Here is a 21,280-nt window from a genome sequence, read left to right as displayed (position 1 = left end):
GCCTCTGTCACTGTGATGTATACAGAAGTAATATTGACCCACAGCATAACAATTACATAAATATGTAATTTAATATTGCATTTGTCAAGCTGTAAGGCTCACTAAGTACATTAACGTGATAACATGATACACTTTAAAAGTATTAGAATTTGGAGTTCAATTAAAATTTTCTGGGGGGAAAAATGTGTCAAAAAAGTAAGTCCACGATTGATCAAAACTTTATAGCACTTTTGTATTTTCACTGATGACGAAAAGACAGCATAGATCTGAGGACTGAGGAAGATACAACCTTTTTGAAGCATCTACACTGGAGCATAACTAAAAGGTTAGTGTGTCAGAAACACCATGGGTCCAGTGGAAGACACTAAACCGCCTGAGAACAGGAACAGGGCAATCAAAAGCTGCTATGGCCAGATGGGGCTACAAAACCGGCCCAACCACCTGCGAATGCGGAGAAGAAGACCAAACGATGCAGCACTGCCTTGTCTGTCCTCTGCTACCCAACCAGTGCTCGCTGAGTTCAACGACAATGCAATAGACTGTTTAAAGAAATGGGAAACTCATAACCACATGCTTCAAAGACATGAAAAAAAAATATATATATATATATATATCTATATATATATATATATATATATCTATATATATATATATATATGTAGGTGTGGGAAAAATCACAAGACTACTTCATCTCTACAGAACTGTTTCATGAGGGGTTCCCTCAATCATCAGGAGATGAGGAGAAATCTCCTGATGATTGAGGGAACCCCTCATGAAACAGTTCTGTAGAGATGAAGTAATCTTGTGATTTTTCCCACACCTACATATTGCGCTCTACCACGGTATCGAGCATTATTCTCTGGATAATCCAATCAAGACATATATATATATATATATATATATATATATATATATATATATATATATATATATATATATATATATATATATATATATATATATATATATATATTGAGGCTGCGAATCTTTGGGTGTCCAACAATTCGATTCAATATCGATTCTTGGGGCCACGATTCGATAATATATCGATTTTTTTCGATTCGATTTGATTCTCGATTCAAAAACTATATTTTTCAGATTCAAAACAATTCTGTATTCATTCAATACATAGGATTTCAGCAGGATTTACCCCAGTCTGCTGACATGCAAGCAGAGTATTAGATTTTAAAAAAAAAAAAGCTTTTATAATTGTTAATGGCAATGTTTTATCAACTGATTGCAATAATGTAAATTTGTTTTAACTATTAAACGAACCAAAAATATGACTTATTTTATCTTTGTGAAAACATTGGACACAGTGTGTTGTCAAACTTATGAGATGCGATGCAAGTGTAAGCCACTGTGACACTATTGTTCTTTTTATTTTATGTTTATAAATGTCTAATGATAATGCTATGCTGAAATTATAACTAATATTGATACTGTTGTTGATAATATTCATTTTTGTTTCACTACTTTTGGTTTGTTCTGTGTCGTGTTTGTGTCTCCTCTCAATTGCTCTGTTTATTGCAGGTCTGACTGTTGCTGGACCAGGTTTGGTTTTGGAATTGGATTGCATTGTTATGGTATTGCTGAATAGTGGTTTGTTGGATTGATAAAAAAAATAAAAATAACAAATACATTTTTTTTTAAATTAAAAAAAATCGATTTTTTAAAAACTGAGAATCGATTCTGAATTGCACCACGTATTCGAATCGATTTTTTCCCACACCCCTAATATATATATATATATATATATATATATATATATATATATATATATATATATATATACTGAGAATAATAGTGGTAATATTATGTGGGCCTACCGAGGATGTCGTGGTGGTTTGTGCAGCCCTTTGAGACACTAGTGATTTAGGGCTATATAAGTAAACATTGATTGATTGATTGATTGAATATTAGCAAGGTGGGATTAACATACCATCCATTCCATATCAATATAAACATCCTTAAAAAAAATTCTGTTTCTGTTTTTACAAACAAGAGCCATATAAAGTGGGCATATCATGAATTTAAATAATCATTTAACCTGTCATTATTCACTTAAACATGATCATGAATCTGTCAAGTTTTCTTTTCCAGAGTGTAAAGTAGATATTTGCTGATTCACGCATGACTACCATCAGTGGTTCAGTCTTTACCTGAGGGTTACTTGAACTCAACACAGTTAGGTGCAATGAGATGAAAAAGTGAAACTTACCGTAAACATAACGTTCTCCTTTGCTGCCCCAGGTAATATAATTGTTATATTTTTACTTTTCTTATATTGCCTCTTAGTTGTCCCCAAAATGCTGGTGCTGTGTGTAAATGCTTAAAGGTGAGCTTTGACGGCATTATGACGTCTGTGTTGCAAATTAGGTGCGTCACTGTCCAGGAGGAAAAAAACATTTGCATTGTTGATAGAGTGTATAGGTAATTAGTAAGACATTCTTAATTTGATTGAAAAAACCTTATTATTGAACTTTTACAACTATATTAATTTGATTTTAACATTTACAACATTTATTTTTGGTAACAAAGAAGTGCATCCAAATAAAGACCAGATTGTTCTGCTGTTTTGAACCAACTATCTAGACAGAGTCAAACGCAGGAGATTATGTCAGTTGGGGTCAGAGAAAAGGTGAAGACAGACTGTAGCGGGGTAATGAAATTGTGAGCATTTCCAAAGAAGGAATAATCACTGAGCGAGGGCAAACTAAGACATTTCCTTTTTCCTGTTCCTCCTCGTTTTTGCTCCAAATGTAGCACACAGAGGATATTGGGCACTTAGGAGAAACACTGGAAACAATCCACCCCTTTTATGTCAGGGTCCACTGTTTTACTCGCAAACGTGTGCATCCAAGCCTATTAAACATACAAGCTATTATCAGTTTCATTTCAATAAAAGTGAGAAAATGCAGCACACCGCAGACTCACTCCAGTGGAATGTACTTTGAAGCCATAGTGGACCAAAACTCGGGCAATATGTTAAAGATGTCACCTTTTGACTATAAAGATGCCAATTTTAATCCACAGGCTATAAAAACATTTGATTCAGGAGACCGCTAACTCCTTCTAAAATTCTGCTTCACAAAACTGTTGCATCATCACACCACGCACACATTTGTACAGTTGCAAGAATCAGACTCGATGGATTTATGTCAATTCATGCTACTGTTAGTATTTGAGTGGCGCAATGGAAAAAGCAAGGGAAGGCCTAATTGGCTTCAATCCCAAGTGGAGCACCATGACGAGCCAAGTTCATAGGTTGGGAAGCCAGTAAGTAAGGAACGTCCAATTGACTCCTACGACTTGTGTCACCTGTTCAAACTCCCACAGTCCGCACTAATTCAAGTGTACTACAAGGAGGCCGTTAGAGGTATTAAAAAAAAATGCTTAATGGGGTCATATTGGGATTTATTTTCTACATTTAAAAGAGTCATTGTGGTACACATAAAATGTTGTTTGGTCAAAAAGTTGCGTAGATTTTTTTTACGGACTATCTTCAAAGCACTTTCTGACTGTAGCTTCAGGATGTGCCGTTTTGTGGGCGGTCTGATTTACGTGCCTCCACGTTTACTATGTCAAAAAGGAATGGGAAGGAAAAGAACATATGAAATAACTATTGCTAGTTAGCGTGGTTGAGTATAGTCCCATGCGAAATTAGAAGCTGATTAGAAGCCTAAAGGTAAAAATGACGAAAATGTCACTAACAAAGTAATTCATAACAAAGTCCCTTTTTTTGCACCTGAAAATGAATCCGGCATATAAATTAGTTTTAGAGTAATCTTTAGATAGCTAATTGTACTTGGAAAACCCCACTTTCCATTGCCACCCCCTGTGTGTGACATCATCTACAGAACTGGAGCCCATTTCCCCACATGTGAATAAAGACATATAAAACTATAATTTTTATTACATAATTTTTTGTCACCTCGGTCCATGATTACTTCAAAACTGATATAGTTAACATTAAGTAAAAATTAAATGTAAAATAATCAACATTTCGTCATTAACAGTCTTTGTTTCCTCATGTTCTTTCAGCATTTCCTATAGCATCTTCAGGAAAACATCAGTAGAAGGAAACACAAAATAAAATACAATTTTCTTGTTCTCTCGTTCTTGAGCCCTCCTTCTTTGAAGTCAAAATCATTAAAATGATCGCGTCAAATTACACTCTTGCTTGGTCCGTCCCATTTTGGGTGTGTCAATTAGACTGGAGAGTCCATACTTTCCTCACATTTTCATCATTTGGAAATGTTATTCAGACTGACCCCCTTTTTTAGTAATTTTGCTAAAACCTGAAACAATACATCTTGTGGCCATATTTCAACTTTCCTTCACATTCTGAATGAAAATAATGTGATTTTGGATGAAGATGCTACCAAAACACATACTACACAATATGAAATTGCCTCGGGTATTCTGTAGGTTACGTCAGCAGTCTTACTGTGTCCATTGGCGAATACTGTAGGTCACAGTGTTCCAACAAAATTATTCATATTAAAAGAAAAAAATCACACAATAATTCAATCAGCCATTCAGCACATTATGCACTTACCCTTATCATGGAGAACACACAACAAAATGCACTCAACGCGGTCCTAAAGCCAAAGACTAGTGACTCAGCCATCGAAAAAGGAAATGGACGCAGCATGGAACTGAAATCCACCACCAGTAATGGGCCTCGAAAGGCCACACAGCTGTGTGCAGCCAGTATATGTACAAAATAAATGTGTCCAATAATTAGGTGGATTACTAGGTGACTTATAATTAGGTGCACCTTATAGCCCAGAAATTACGGTGCCTAAACTTTAATGTCGCTGTGACACTCTCTTGTGCCAGCTGAATGATCATCCGGACCCCAGCTGTCAGGTGATATAATTATTTTATTTTCGTTCCCTTTTCTTTTCAGCAGTATTCAGTTTTAAAAACTTTCAGTCGACCGTGTCTCTGCTTCCGGGTTTTCACTCCCCCTCATGGTCTCCGACAGGTTTTTAGATAACTCGTTCCAGCTGAGAAATCTCCTCACCTGTCGTTGCTTCATAGCCGGCTCCTGCACATGCCCCGCCCGCAGGGGACACGTGGACCACGCCCCTTCCACAGTTGCCTCCCATGGTACAATATAAAGAGGTATTAAGTTAAAGTTGAAGTACCAATGATTGTCACACACACACTAGGTGTGGTGAAATTTGTCCTCTGCATTTGACCCATCCCCTTGTTCACCCCCTGGGAGGTAAGGTGAAGCAGTGGGCAGCAGCGGTGCTGCGCCCGGGAATCATTTGTGGTGATTTAACCCCCAATTCCAACCCTTGATGCTGAGTGCCAAGCAGGGAGGTAATGGGTCCCATTTTTGTAGTCTTTGGTATGACTCGGCCGAGGTTTGAACTCCCAACCTACTGATCTCAGGGCGGACACTCTAACCACTAGGCCACTGAGTAGAACAGAATGGATTGGAAAAAGCTTATATGATGTTAAAGAAAGCCATTTATATGTTAAAGAAGTATTCCTCACGACATTTTAGTATTTTTGTTAACCTTGTCAATAAATGCAGATTTTTATTGGAGGTTTGTTTGACAGCTCGTACAGCCCTGGCCTGGTTTGAAGGATTGTGTGTGACTTCATGATGCACATACTTAAAGTCATCGATTCAAACCACAGAAGGCCGCAATCAGGAAGTGATGGCATAAGGTGAAAGGTCAGGGAAGTGAATAGGACAGCATGACCTGACCGGTGACCTACCTACTGAGCTCCAGTGCCAAAACAATTATGGACAGACAGAGTCCACAAATCAATGACTAATATTAATGATTTTTAATGACCTGCTACAGCTGTTACACATCTTAATTCGACTACTTCTTGCATGTTTGTTGCTCTCAGTGATTCTGTGGATTTTCCTGATTGAGTTTGTAAAACTATAGAAATCCCTAATACATAAACTGGGTTTTTAAAACTGATCATCGGTTGGGTAAACATTAGATACAGTGTACATCAGCATTAAGTGTACAATATTTTTAAGTAACTCAATAAAAGGTGCAGTTGTAGAAACTCCAAAATCGTGCACAATCCCCTCCGGGAAATTGGTTGACTTTCAAGTTATTCACACGTCAAAATTAATTTGTTCCAATTCTTGTTTTGGTTAAAATAACATTCTTAACTGTTAATCTCTGTTAAATAGAACAAAGAAAAACAACTCCCTTTCTGAAGACAATAGAGCACCATGCAGCGTTTTTGGCATATGTGCAACTCAATAAATTAGACTGCTGTGCAATTCAGACTTAGTGGCGATTTAAAGGGTACATTTTTCTATCGTTCACTATCATTATGAGAGACATGACGATGGAAGTTTTTTAACGCATGCTAAATATTAAATAAATGGGATCAAAAGTTCGCTTACAATGGAGCCTATTGGAGCCGCTGAAAGAGGGTCTGCTGTCATTAGGATGCCGACTGCCAGGATATTTATATATTCCCATTTAGATGAAGAATGAGTCATAATCCTCACAAATAAAATGGTTAGGGGGCGGGAACGAGCGCTTTTTGTGTCATTTTCGCCAGTTCCATGTCCAAAATGGCTGTCAAAGTGGCCCAATTTGTCAGATTATCTCCTGCGCCATCTACTTTCCAGGTGAGATGCATGATTTGGGATCTAATATAAACTTCCAAGAAGCAAGGAAATAGCAGACCACTTGATGATAGGGACATAGGAAATAGTTTGTCTGCGTTAGCGCTTATAATAACAATATCACCAATACTTGGTTAATATTCAAGTCACAAAATGTAAATGAAGTATTGTTGGCACTTTTTGAATGGTTATTTATCAGATTTTATGGGCAGAATAGAGGACATCCCATCGGCTCCACTGTAAGCAGACTTTTATTTATGTTTATTTAATATTTAAAATGCATTATTAAAAAAAATACACCCATGGTCATGTTTTTCATAATGATTATGAACTATAGGCAAAATTTTTTAAAAATCAAAAAAAGTACAATAACCCTTTTAAGGCTCAGTAAGTTTTTGCAAAATGCAAAACAAGAGTTTACAATATTCAGTGTTTTGACAATTTTACAAATTTTAGGAGATACTTAATTTGCATTGTTTTGTATTAGCTGTAAATTATTATCGAAACTATAAAGAAATCAAATCACAAAATACATTTTTAAATCTTTTTATTCAAAAAGTGAAACTATCTATTGATCCAGTAGACAGAGAGTGAAATATTTAAGAATGTATTTTGTGATTTGATTTCTTTACATTTTAAATAATAATTTACAGCTATTACAAAACAATGCAAATTCAGTATCTCCTAAAATTTGTAAAATTGTCAAAACACTGAATATTAAACTAATTAAATACATTTCCTTTTAAAGTTATACCAATTCATTGAACTACAAGTATAATTAATTTGTGTTCCTAATATCACTGCTATTTATGAAAGTGTGTAGGTTTTATATTTTTTTGATTTGTATTTATTTATTTAGAATTTATAAGAAATTATATATTAACAATGAAATAATTAAATGTATAGTTCATATTGTGCTAGCCGACCTGGTTCTATGGTTTTTGTCGCAATTTATTTATTCACTACCACTGTCATTCTGTGACAGCATTACAAAAACACAGAATATCCCAAGAAAAAAAGCAAACCACAATTGCTGTATTAAACTCATAAAACTCCATCCATCCATTTTCTACCGCTTGTCCCTTTTGGGGTCACGGGCTCATAAAACTCAAATCTTTTTTTTTTTTTTTTACAATATTTGCTATCACACAAGACACATATAACGATAGTTTGAACTCTCTTGCTTTGAAATTGTACGACTTTTGAAGGATGTGTAATGTTAGTGTTTGTGACATTCAACCAAAAGTGAGCAAAGACAGGAAGCAGGTGTTTCCCTCATGAAAGGCTGCTTGATATTCCAAGGCCTAATATGTGACCAGAGGGAGCAGCAACTTGAAACAACACAAATACATGTTAAAATGGGTTGTTTTACCTAATTGTCACCATATGAAAGATATTAACGGTACAAATATTTCATTTTCTGTGATGAGGTGGCGACCCCCCGCGACCCCCAAAAGGGACACGCGGTATAGAATGGATGGATGGACGGAAATATTTCATTTTATTTAGTAAAGTGTCCTCCACTGCAAATAAATTGCAAAGTTCATAAATACAATTTAACATTAATTTGAACTACATTGAACACTGGAAAAGTAGCATTTGTTTCTTGTCCCTGCTTCCTAAAATGTAACTACTTCAGGGATAATTGATGATGATAATATTAGTTTATTTCGAACATGCATACAGGACAACATAGCACATCATATATTTCCATTTTCTCAAGTCAACATGTCCAAAAAGCAGCAGGAATAAGCATAGCTTATTTAATCCAAACCCTTTTCCATTTCATAGCAATTTCTAAGGTAAACATTTTTATGTTTTTATTTCAATCAATCAATCAATGTTTACTTATATAGCCCTAAATCACTAGTGTCTCAAAGGGCTGCACAAACCAAAACACAAACCACTACCACATCCTCGGTAGGCCCACATAAGGGCAAGGAAAACTCACACCCAGTGGGACGTCGGTGACAATGATGACTATGAGAACCTTGGAGAGGACGAAAGCAAAGGATGTCGAGCGGGTCTAACATGATACTGTGAAAGTTAAATCCATATTTATACCTTTTTACTATTTTGATAGATACTGTATTCCTTATTTTATTTCTACTGCTTGTTTTTGTCTTACCCTTTTATTGATTGGTTCATCTACCCGTGTTATTATTGCATGTTATGTCCTTGTTCTGATTTTTACTGTAGATTTTGTTTTTAAATGTGTACACTTTGGAGCAGTAGTGGTTGTTTTAAAATAGTGCTCCATAAATAAACAAATAAAAAAAATGTTGACTTGAAAAAATAAAACTCAACCTAAAACATTTGTTTGTTAACTTCCACTGCCCAATCTGTAACACAACAACAATTAATCACTATATATATATATAAATATATATATATATATATATATATATATATATATATATATATATATAGTGATTTTACACACACACACACAAACACACACACACACACACACACATCCGGATATTATTCACAGCACTTTTTGTTGTTCCAAAACGGAATAAATACATTTTTGCTCTCAAAATTCTACACAAATACCCCATAATGACAACATGAAAAGTGGGGGTTGTTTTCTGTAATATTTTGCACATTTTTTCCAGCAATTACAGCCTCCAGGCCTTATGAATATAATGCCACAAACTTGGCACATCTATATTTGAGCAGTTCTGCCCATTCCTCTTTGTATCACCTCTCAAGTTCCATCAGATTGTTTTTTTTTTTTATCCAGGATGTCTCTGTACATTGCTGCTTTCATATAAGTCTAGTCAGGAAGGTCACCCTGTCAGAGTTACAACATTCCTCTGTGGGGAAAGGAAAACTATCTAGAAGGACAACCATCTCTGCAGCAATCCACCAATCAGGCCTGCATGGTACAGTGGCCAGCAAAAGCCAACTCCTACTCAAAAGTTTGTCAAAATGCACGTAAAAGACTCTCAGACCATGAGAAACAACATTATCTGATCTAATGAGACAAAGATTGAACTATTTGGCATAAATGCCAGACATCCTGTTTATGGCCTGCTCATCACCAGGCTGATATCATGAAATATGGTGGTGGCAGCATTATGATTTTGGGATGTCTTTCAGGGGCAGAAAGAAGAATGAGCGAAACTGCCCAAAGATAGGTGTGCCAGGCATGTGGCATCGTATTCAAAAAGACTTGAGGCAGTCATCGCTACCAAAGGTGCATCAACAAAGTATTGAGCAAAGGCTGTGAATACTTATGTACTTTTTACCTATGACTTTTTAGATTTGTAATACATTTTTAAATGAAAAAAATTTAAAAAAATCACATTGTTATCAAAGGGTATTATGTGTAAAATTTTGAGGACTAAAGTGAAAGTATTCCATTTTGGAACAAGGCAAAATGTGGGAAAACAGTTAAAGGGGAACATTATCACAATTTCAAAAGGGTTAAAAACAATAAAAATCAGTTCCCAGTGGCTTGTTGTATTTTTTGAAGTTGTTTTCAAAATTTTACCGGTCTCGGAATATCCCTAAATAAAGCCTTAAAGTGCCTTATTTTCGCTCTCTGCGAAGACACTGGCAATTTCCCTGTGATGTCACACAGTGCTGCCAATGTAAACAAACAATGGGAATACCACAGCAAGATATAGTGTCATTAGCTCGGATTCAAACTCGGATTTCAGCGACTTAAGCGATTCAACAGATTACGCATGTATTTAAACAGATGGTTGGAGTATGAAAATATTGAAGAATAAATTGAAGCTATTGAGCGAATAGCTATTGACGCTATTCATAGCAATAGCATGGCCGAATAGCTGCGTTAGCATCGCCGGTAAAATGTGCGGACCAAACGATCAGGACTTTCGCATCTTTTGACACTGGAGAAACTTAAATCCGTCGATTGGTAAGTGTTTTTTTTCGCATTAAATGTGGGTGCGAGGAAACGTAATATAGTTGCAAATGCATCTACAGGTTATCCATACATCTCTGTGCCATGTCTGCTTTAGCACCGCCGGTAAATAGCATGTTAGCATCGAAAAGCGTAGCATGTTAGCATCAATTAGCTGGCAGTCAACATCAACAAAACTCACCTTTGTGATTTCGTTGACTATCGTTGCAAATGCATCTGCAGGTTATCCATACATCTCTGTGCCATGTCTGTCTTAGCATCGCCGGTAAAATGTGGAGAAACTCCAGCACATTCAATGGGGGTCTGACGGCAGACACTTTGGCATCTTTGGGCCAGTGGTGCAACTTGAATCCCTCCCTGTTAGTGTTGTTACACCCTCCAACAACACACCGACGAGGCATGATGTCTCCAAGGTTCCAAAAAATAGTCAAAAAAACGGAAAATAACAGAGCTGAGACCCGGTGTTTGTAATGTGTTGAAAATGAAAAGGGCGGGTGTGTTACCTCGGCGACGTCACATTCTGACGTCATCGCTTCCAGCGCGATAAACAGAAAGGCGTTTAATTCGCCAAAATTCACCCATTTAGAGTTCGGAAATCGGTTAAAAAAATATATGGTCTTTTTTCTGCACCATCAAGGTATATATTGACGCTTACATAGGTCTGGTGATAATGTTCCCCTTTAAGCACTGTGAATACTTTCCAGATATACTGGGTGCACAGTATATATTACATATTTTTGTTACCACTTATCCCAATAATACATTAGTTAATTTTAATTTTAAAAGATGTTTACTAAAGCCGTTAGTATCCCTTTCTTGTTACCCTGAAAATATGGCATACTCCAGGTTTTTAGGAAGTTGCATCATTAAGATAACTTTCTGTATATTCAATGACAATTAAACTATCGAAGCACAATCCTGTCACCTAAATAATGTATTTGACGTTATTTTTTTTATTTTACCCACGCACGCAAGCGCACACACACACATACACACAAATATATATCCATCCATCCATTTTCTACCGCTTATTCCCTTTTGAGGTCGCGGGGGACGCTGGCGCCTATCTCAGCTACAATCGGGCGGAAGGTGGGGTACACCCTGGACAAGTCGCCACCTCATCGCTGGGCCAACACAGATAGACAGACAACATTCATATATATATATATATATATATATATATATATATATATATATATATATATATATATATATTATGGCAGTTTGTTTAGTGTTAACATGCTATTATAGCCATATTTCACTTATTTGCTAATTATAAGCTCAAAACTCATTCCTGTTATTTTCATGTATTTATTTTTAAATAACTCCTGTCCAGCCACTCAGGCAAATCATATTGTTGATGTAGATGCCTATATCTGCTGTACAGTTGTTGTTTTTTTTACAAAAGAGAAGTGTGGGATACTTCTCTTGTTGCCTTTTTTGTATCTAACTTTATGTAATGGATTAGGATGGATGGAAATGGATGGATGGGGCGTTATCGCTCGGTTGGTAGAGTAGCCGTGCCGGCAACTTGAGGGTTCCAGGTTCGATTCCTGCTCCCGCCATCTTAGTCACTGCTGTTGTGTCCTTGGGCAAGACACTATACCCACCTGCTCCCAGTGCCACCCACACTGGTTTAAATGTAACTTAGATATTTGGTTTCACTATGTAAAGCGCTTTGAGTCACTAGAGAAAAGTGCTATAGAAATATAATTCACTTCATTTCACATTCATTTAATGTTTGGCGCAGCTGGACCAGAGCAGGAGGGGATAGAAAGAAGAAGAAAAAGAAAGACAGAGGAGGAAATTGTAGGGACAAGAGGGGGATAAGACAGAGAGAGACAACAGCAAATGAACAAAAACAACAGAACAACATCACCAAATACGATATATACAAATATGATAGCAGGAATCATATAAAAAAACAGTTAATGAAGCAGATAGTAACAACACAGCATTGACAATGAATAGTATTACACTACAAATGGAGGAAAAAAAATACCAAGAGAAATAACACTATTGGTAATATTAATAAATCCTGTCATTTTCAGTCCTGGTACTCATATGAACCATTTTCCTCATAGGGACCATGTACAAAAAATAAGTTGCATGAGATGGATAAATACACATTTTTAATGATTCAGTAGGCTCCAGCACCCACCGCAACCCCAAAAGGGACAAGCGGTAGAAATGGATGTTTGGATGGATGTTTATTATGTATTAGAGCTCAAAAAGGCAACCACGTAAGTACATTTAAAAAAGTCTCAACACTACTTTGGTGGAGTATATTTGTAAAGGTAATGGAATGCCTTTTGTAGACCAGACATGCACCTGGGGATAGGTTGATTGGCAACACTAAATTGGCCCTAGTGTGTGAATGTGAGTGTGAATTTTGTCTGTCTATCTGTGTTGGCCCTGTGATGAGGTGGCGACTTGTACAGGGTGTACCCCCCCCCCACACCCTCCTTCCACCCGGATGCAGCTGGGATAGGTTCCAGCAGCCCCCACCACCCCGAAAGGGACAAGCGGTAGAATGTGGATGGATGGATGGGCATTATGGAGGTACTGTAACATGGAGAGCCAAGATTTCCCTGATGTGGTCCTTTTTGAAAAAAGTTTGAGAACCACCGTTCTATACAGTTAATCAAAAAGGGTTTGTGCAATGCATTTTAGCTCCAGCACACTCAAAAAGCACTTTTCCACTGCGGTGTACGTCTGTCACTGGATAGACCTTAATAACAAAACTATGTGAAGCAGACAACATACGGACCCAATAAGGAGATGCATGTGGTAACCAATGACCCATTTCTTACACTTGGCAGCAGATTAGAAAAAACCCTTAAACACTCTTCAAAACCAGAGTGATAAAAAGGACTGAACTGAAGCCAAATGTAACCGGTTAATAGAGCCTGAAGAGCAAACATGGCCGCCTTGCAGATGGTATCCGCAAACTTTAAAAGCCTGCTAACATTTGAAAAGGTCACACAATATCAACTTTATGAGCGCCGTTACTGTGAGACAAAGTGTGCACCATTTTACATGAATGCACATTTGGATCAATGACAATGTAAACACTCATTTCAGCCGCATGTGGAGTCATACTCAATCATCACTATTATTTGCACTGCTGTTGTTTTAACCTTCACCATGCTTTTAAAAATGTGCACACATTTTAGCATGACGAGGAGGAAAAGGAGCGTTTTTGTACAACTACCATAATGATGACCGATCAAGCATAAATATGTCTGTGGCTGGGTGTGTGACTCTAGTTTAGACATATATTTATTTACCTACTTACTGACACATCAAGTATGTGGTCCAACGACATAGCTGGATGACAGTCATGTATGCTTTTTCTAGCTTTTAATTAAATATCTCCCCCTGCTGGTAAACATCATGTGCTGCATTAGGGAAGATAATGTTATAGAAAGGCAAAAATGTCAACAGTAATACAAACAGGAAAAGTATTATAATACAAAATAATTTGTATTCTATTTTGTGCAATAAGCAAGTCCGACCCTGGCTAAACTGACGCCCTAAGCAAACTTTTAACTGGAGGCAATCCCTACCCATTGCAAAAATTAATTCCACTTTTTTTATTTACTTAATGTGAAACAATAATTATACTTTTTAATTAAACTTGAATTCAATTTTATTCACATTCCAGAAATCAGGTTAATGGGGAACTACACTTTTTGGGGAATATTGTCTATCATTCTCAATCTTTATGTAAGGTAAGAATACATTTTCCTCTTTTTCTGGATTAGCACTTTTAAATTAACCCGAGCAAAAGTCAGCTAACAATGGAGCCAATAGGAGTTGCTCCATAAAGTCCTCTAAAAACCTCCACCATTCTAAGCACAGGGCGGCGTGGTACAGCATAGTACTTTATACGATGTACATAACCTGCTCCAGTCTTTCCATGTCCTGAAGATGATTTTAAGTAGGCTGACCATATTTTGAAATCCCAAAAAGAGATCATATATATGCGTGCCAAGGCGGGCCGCACGCCTAGGTGAAAATTTGCCAATGATACTTAACTTGCTTTATAAATAATATATTTATTGAAATAAATCATTTTTTCTCCTCTGTTGAAAGCAGTGTTGGTGCTAGGAAGTTTCAAAATGGGGTCTCACGGACCCCATCAAGTCATAAAAACGGGGTCCCACAGTAAATTTTTGGGGTCCCACTTTTTTGTAAGCGTTTTGAAAACAAATGATAAACGTATGCATTGTCCTGTTATATCTCACATTCTATACTGTGTTTTGGAAAAAGGTTGTCATAAACATTACTTAATTCATTAAAAGAAATAATATTTTAAAAAAAGGCATATTTGTATGCATATGTAAATGTATTCAGTTATAAACATTCTTTTACTTTCTTCTTTACTTCACGGATCCAAACTCTACCGCTGCTGGTAATTTTTTCTACGTTTTTATTTAATAAGTTGTGGGTGTATTTATTTCAGTATAAAAGTGTAAAAAGTGTTTCGCTTCGGTCATCCATCCATCCATCCATTTCTACCGCTTATTCCCTTTCGGGATCACGGGGGGCGCTGGCGCCTATCTCAGCTACAATCGGGTGGAAGGCGGGGTACACCCTGGACAAGTCGCCACCTCATCGCAGCGCTTCGGTCATGAAATGACAATAATGGTGTGCCAGGGCATACATACATTTTATATTTAACGCCTACATCTCTGGAGTCTACATCAACTTCAGATCTATTCGTCGTTTCAAAATGTTTTATTTTTGTTTATGTTGTTTGTTTTCCGCCCTTTTTTGTCAAACATAACTATATATATTTTTTTGCAAATATGCAAAATCTTACACCAAAAATATTTACTAAAGTGGAATATTTAATAGACGGAATCGGGGTGGGGGGTGGGGGGCGGGGTGCATATTGTACCATCCCGGAAGAGTCAGTGTTGCAAGGGGTTCTGGGTTCTGTTGTGTTTATGTTGTGTTACGGTGCAGATGGTCTCCCGCAATGTGTTTGTCATTCTTGTTCAGTGTGGGTTCAAAATGTGGCACATATTTGTAACAGTGCTAAAGTTGTTTATACGGCCACCCTCAATATGACCTGTATGGCTGTTGACGAAGTATGCTTTTATTGACACACAATCTACTACCTCGTTGTCTCGCTCCTTCTATCTCTGCCCTTCCCTCACGAATATTGCTGCGTGCCCACACCTTCACAATTTTAACAACCTTCACGCAAAACGCTGGACATTTAAGGCATTTAAGAAACCCCTCCCGGACACCCCGGACAGTCCCGCAAAATAGGAATGTTCATACATGTAGAACGTACACGTCCATGGCATTTTACTTCTCCCGAGATTACGTGGCTCTTCCAGGCTTTGCTCATTTCCTTAAAGAAATGAGCAAACCTCCATGAGGTTTTCTCATGTAACTAACTAACTAACCATGACCTTAAAATAAAGCCGTTGCTTTATTTTAAGGTCATGGTTAGTTACAGTACATACAACATCTTTATATACTGTAAGACTGCTAAGACTAACAAAATATCAATTTAAAAAGAAACTTCAGAATACAAAAACATTTAACAAAGGGAACGATTGTAGCTGAGATAGGTACCAGCGCCCCCCGCAACCCAAAAGGGAATAAGCAGTAGAAAATGGATGAATGGATGGATGGAAAAAATACATTATTTTGTTCTTCATTCTTGTAAATATGTGCTATATATATTGTTAGCTAACACTAACATATTTTATTTAACTTGAGTTCAGAAATGTAATCTATCTTGGTCATAACTGAAAAAAGTATTGTAAATACACCCAATATATCAGGGGTTTCAAACTCATTTTAGCACAGGGGCCACGTGGAGGAAAATCTATTCCAGTGTGGGCCAGACGGGTAAAATCATGACATAATAACTTTAAATATACAACTATGACAACTTCAGATTGTTTTCTTCGTTTTACTTTGACCCAAAAGAGGACAAGCACATTTGGAAAATTTACATATCACAAATAATCCTCTTGACAAAACACTTCTATGATAAAATTCTGAGGAAAAAAACTAAATGAACGTAGCAATTAAACATTAAGTCACTACTCATCTAGTATTGAGCAAAAAACAAAATAAAGCATAAAAACTCTTATATCGTCAATCAAATACTTCATTTGTCATTTCCACATATTAATCCAGTGCTAACTCAACAAACCATACAACCTGAGGTAGAAACTATTCAAGAGTCACTCCCTACCTTCTAGGCATCACTGTGTATTGAAGGAAAAATAAAAGCTGTGCAATGTGTGAGCAATTTCAACACACCAAAAATGAAAACTTAAAAGACTTACAGTGTTGCAGTAAATCACACACTGTTCACTTAATTGAAATTTGGACAGAAGATAACCATTTTCATATAACTATATAAATGTACAGTGTCTCATTTAAAGTGGGGTTACCAATTGTTTATTTTACTTCTGTTTGTTTTGTGTTGGGTGTACCTCTTGTTTTGTATACTTGCTCGCCCCGGGATAAACTATTTGCTCGCCTAACAGAATTGCTATTGTGACATCCAGTTGACACATTTAGATCAGCAGTTTCTGTAATTTAGAAATGCAGCTCAATTTTAAAGTTCAAGTTAAAGTACCAATGGTTGTCACACACACACACGCACACACTAAGTGTGGTGAAATGTGTCCTCTGCATTTCACCCATCCCCTTGTTCACCACCTGGGTGGTGAGGGGAGCAGTGGTCAGCAGCATTTTCGGTGATTCAACCCCCAATTCCAACACTTGATGCTGAGTGCCACACAGGGAGGTGACGAGTCCCATTTTAATAGTCTTTGGTATGACTCGGCCGGGGTTTGAACCTCAAAACCTACCGAACTCATTAGCAAACTTATCTCGCCGGCCGGTCTGAACCTGTACGCGAGGACTGATCGGGGCCGCATGTTTGACATCACTGAGCTGAATTAACGTTACATTACCAAAAGCAAAATAATCTGCTGACACGAGCTGAAATTGTTTATTTTTCTTACATCAAGAAGTCAGATTTTAGTTCATAGTAATTATGATGGTAAGAAAATTGGTTAACCAAAAAGTGGTTGGTTGCCGAAAAAAATAGCAGTGGGATTGCAGCTAAATTTAAATCAATCTACCGTTTTCCACATGTGAGCCAATAATAAAGAATATTAATGAAATAAAGTAAAAAAAATAAAATAGATTCCCATCTTAGAAAAATCAATTCAGACTTCAAGTTTAAACATGGGAGTTTGTTGAACCTTTAACCTGAAAGTGACCTTAAACAAGGGAAACAAGTTCATATAAATCAGAAGATGCAATACAGACAAAAATCATGACATCCATGTTTTTATTGGAATGTTTTACCTCAACAAGACAACAGGCCAACCAAGTGCACAAGTATCACACCTACAGACGCCCACAATCTAAACCCCCTGTCAATCATCCTTTTTTTTTCTCTCCGAGATTCACGCCACTTATTTACAACCAGGGCCACTTCTACAAACCTGCATGGCTGGAAGCAGAATCCAGTCATACTGTACTGTACACAACTGCTTCCATAGACATTAAAGGCGCACACACACATCCATAGTCCATTCACATTAAGACAGGAGTATAATTTGGAGCTCAGTATGCGACTTATTGTGTCATATTGATGCTTTAGCATTAGCTCGATGACAGAACTCTTTGTTTTGCATGATGACGTAACATTTCAGTAGCTTTTGCAACTTTTATTACTGCTAGCATTAAAAGATGTGGAAAAGCAAAACGTGGGATTGAGAGGGACAAAGCAAAAAAGGAGACGGTAAAAAAAGATCACAGAATGAAAAGAAATAAAATACTGTATTCATCCAACTGTGGCAGGAAAGGGAGTGAGTGTCATTGTCCATCAGCGTGTATGATACAGCCTTGTTGAAAGGTTCTATATGCGTGTAGGATCTTTACTTGAAGATAATAAACAGCATGTTGCTCAATAAAGTCCCATTCACAAAACAAACTATAATTCAACTTCTGCTAGCATGTGTAAAACACAAGATAGTCACTGAAAGAGTACATTAAGTATTAAAGTGATACACTACCACATTATAATTTGTGCTGTTTTTTAAGTAATTATGGAAGGATTTTAAGCATGCTGTACACACTTTATTGCATGACAGATTTTTTTGTGTTTCCTTTTGACAAGACTATATCTCATGTTGCAAAGCAGCCAGCCTTTTCCTGTGAAGACATATTAGAGGAAGAAAACAATGTTTGTAGTAGTTTGCCTCCTATCGGTGTAACGGTGCACGGGGGAATACTTCATGTGATTTGACAGCGCGGTCACACAAGGTCTCAGGCAGTAAGTCATTTGTCTCTCTCTTCCTCTAGAGCACCCATGCTAACCCCCCACTCATCAACGCCATGACATCACACAGCGCCTTTCTCCTATTGAAGCCAGAGGCACGTCTCCCTCCATTCCTTCAAGTGACCCCGGCGCTGCTCGGCCTCGGAAACTCAAACCAGCGACGCCCTTCGTTCCTCTGGCGTCTCCTCAAGTATCTGAAGCAGCATGTCGCTCAAGGGCTTGGCCACCATGCGGTAACCCGTCGACGTAAGGTGGAGAAAGTCGAACATGTCCTGCAGACTGATGGTTCCATCGGAGTGGACGAACTGTCCGCTCACGTCCAGGAACTGAGCCTGGGCCAAGCCCGACAGCCAAGAACGTAGAAAGTTGTTGATACCGGCGTTCTTCTCCCTCAGAGGGTTTGGGCGTTCCCCTCGTGGTAATAAACCCTGAGGAGTGTTTTTGGGAGGTTTAAATTCATTTAAACGCATCATACAGTATGTAAAAAGACATCTTTGCTAGTTGGAAACAATGTTTGCCACTTTGTTTTTTGCTATGATCCAAAACAAAATCATAATGTTGCAATTGCTAAAAGTGACGTTTAAAAGCCTAGCCTCGAAAAATAAGCATTACCTGAAGGTGCTGGCTCCAAATTTCATGCCATAATATAAAAGGTAAAACACTCTCGATTACATCCACTGTGGTAAATGCTATTAAACAGATATTTGATGATTGACAAGCTCAGAAGCTAATGTAAGCAAATATTAACGAAACTTGTCTATGTTATAACAACATGTCTGTTAAGTAAAGAGTTTATGCATTTAAAAGGTGAAATAGAAGGTAACAAAATAAAATTATTATAGTGCCAGTTGAAAGGGAAACTAAGCAAAGTGTTTCACATGGATCCCAGTGAGGTTAAAAGAATTGAGGAATTGAAAAATGTCAAACGAGGTTGAAGAGATTTTACCATTTTTAAGATGCTTTGAAAGGCATTTCCTACATTAAAGTTGTGTAAAAATACAATAAAACTTACCAATGGTTTCTATATATTCTTGTAGATGCTATAAACTAAAAACCATGCCTCTTTTTCATGACTATACTACATCAATAAATAGTGTTGAGAAAATATATCCACCATATCAAGTCATTCCAAAATGTACAATATCCATAGTTTATTTCATGTATTCAATGTTTAGTCTGGTTTTAGAAAATATCTTCAATACATCACAATAAGTTATTTCATGAATACATGAGATATGATGGCTATATTTGATAACTAATATTGTAATTGGAAAAACGGTTAATTTGTTGAACTAGTGAGTTGCTTCGTAAAGTCATGGGTGTAATATTGCATTCATGGTATCTGCCACAAGTGTGTTTGTTTGTTCTATTATAACATGAAGCTCTTTATTACATGCACTCTTATTAAATTCATAAATATACCGAAGGCGGCGATAAGAAGCATGCAGAATGACTGTGTACAAGTCAGCCTTATATTTTCTTTCACAAAACTAGCACTGTAGAACTAATTGCTGGGATGTTACTGCCGTCACGTCCCGCTCACGTCTTGCCCAATGAATACTGGTGGTGGTCAAGTGTGTTTTCAATGGGTACGAGGCGCCATTTAACCTTTCTTCAAGAAAAAATGCCCTATGCTTGTGTTGTTTTTTCGGCTGTACGAATCGTTCAAATCGTGGATTGGATAAACGTGTCTTCAGTTACCCGAGAGGTCATCTAAAATGGCGGAAAAGTGCAAGATTTGTGAAAACGACAAGGAAAAAAGCACTTCACACTCCAGTCTGAAATATGTTATTCCGCCTGTTGTTCACTATTCTTTATTTATTTTAAATTGCCTTTCAAATGTCTATTCTTGGTGTTGGGTTTTATCAAATAAATTTCCCCCCAAAAATGCGACTTATACTCCAGTGCGACTTATATTTGTTTTCGCCTTCTTTATTATGCATTTTCGGCAGGTGCAACTTATACTCCAAAAAATACGGTGCATATAAATATTATATATATATATATATATACACATACACACACACCTATATATATGTGTATGTATATATATATTAATATATGTGTATGTAAACAGTTTATATATATATTTATATATATATATATATATATCCGGTAATCCTACTGAATAGCTCTTAATCTTCTTCCCTTAATCTTCTTCCCTTAACTTTTTTTTCAAAATGGAGGAGCCTGATTTCAATACCGGTAATTTGAAATCGCATAAAGGGAAGAAGATTAAGAGCTATTTAGTAGGATTACCGGATCTATATATATATATATATATATATATATATATATATATATATATATATATATATAAACTGTATATATACACATATATTAATATACATACATACATATAGGTGTGTGTATATATATATATACACATATACATATACACATTTACATATATATGTATACACAC

General features: G+C 36.8%; 1 protein-coding gene across 3 annotated transcripts in view; it reads right to left on the bottom strand.

Annotated features, from left to right (window-relative positions):
- Positions 1-17,842: 17,842 nt before the first annotated feature.
- The window catches only part of pafah1b2 (platelet-activating factor acetylhydrolase 1b, catalytic subunit 2), an 18,998-nt gene continuing 15,560 nt past the window's right edge, over positions 17,843-21,280 (bottom strand). For all 3 annotated transcript variants that reach the window (XM_061897743.1, XM_061897744.1, XM_061897742.1), the window contains one exon: positions 17,843-19,283. In XM_061897743.1, the coding sequence (XP_061753727.1) occupies positions 19,005-19,283 (279 nt within the window). In that variant the 3' untranslated portion in view covers positions 17,843-19,004. The remainder of the gene's footprint in view (positions 19,284-21,280) is intronic.

Source organism: Nerophis ophidion, linkage group LG04 (assembly GCF_033978795.1).
Source record: "Nerophis ophidion isolate RoL-2023_Sa linkage group LG04, RoL_Noph_v1.0, whole genome shotgun sequence".
Lineage (NCBI taxonomy): Eukaryota > Metazoa > Chordata > Actinopteri > Syngnathiformes > Syngnathidae > Nerophis > Nerophis ophidion.
This window is presented reverse-complemented; position numbering and strand designations above follow the sequence as displayed.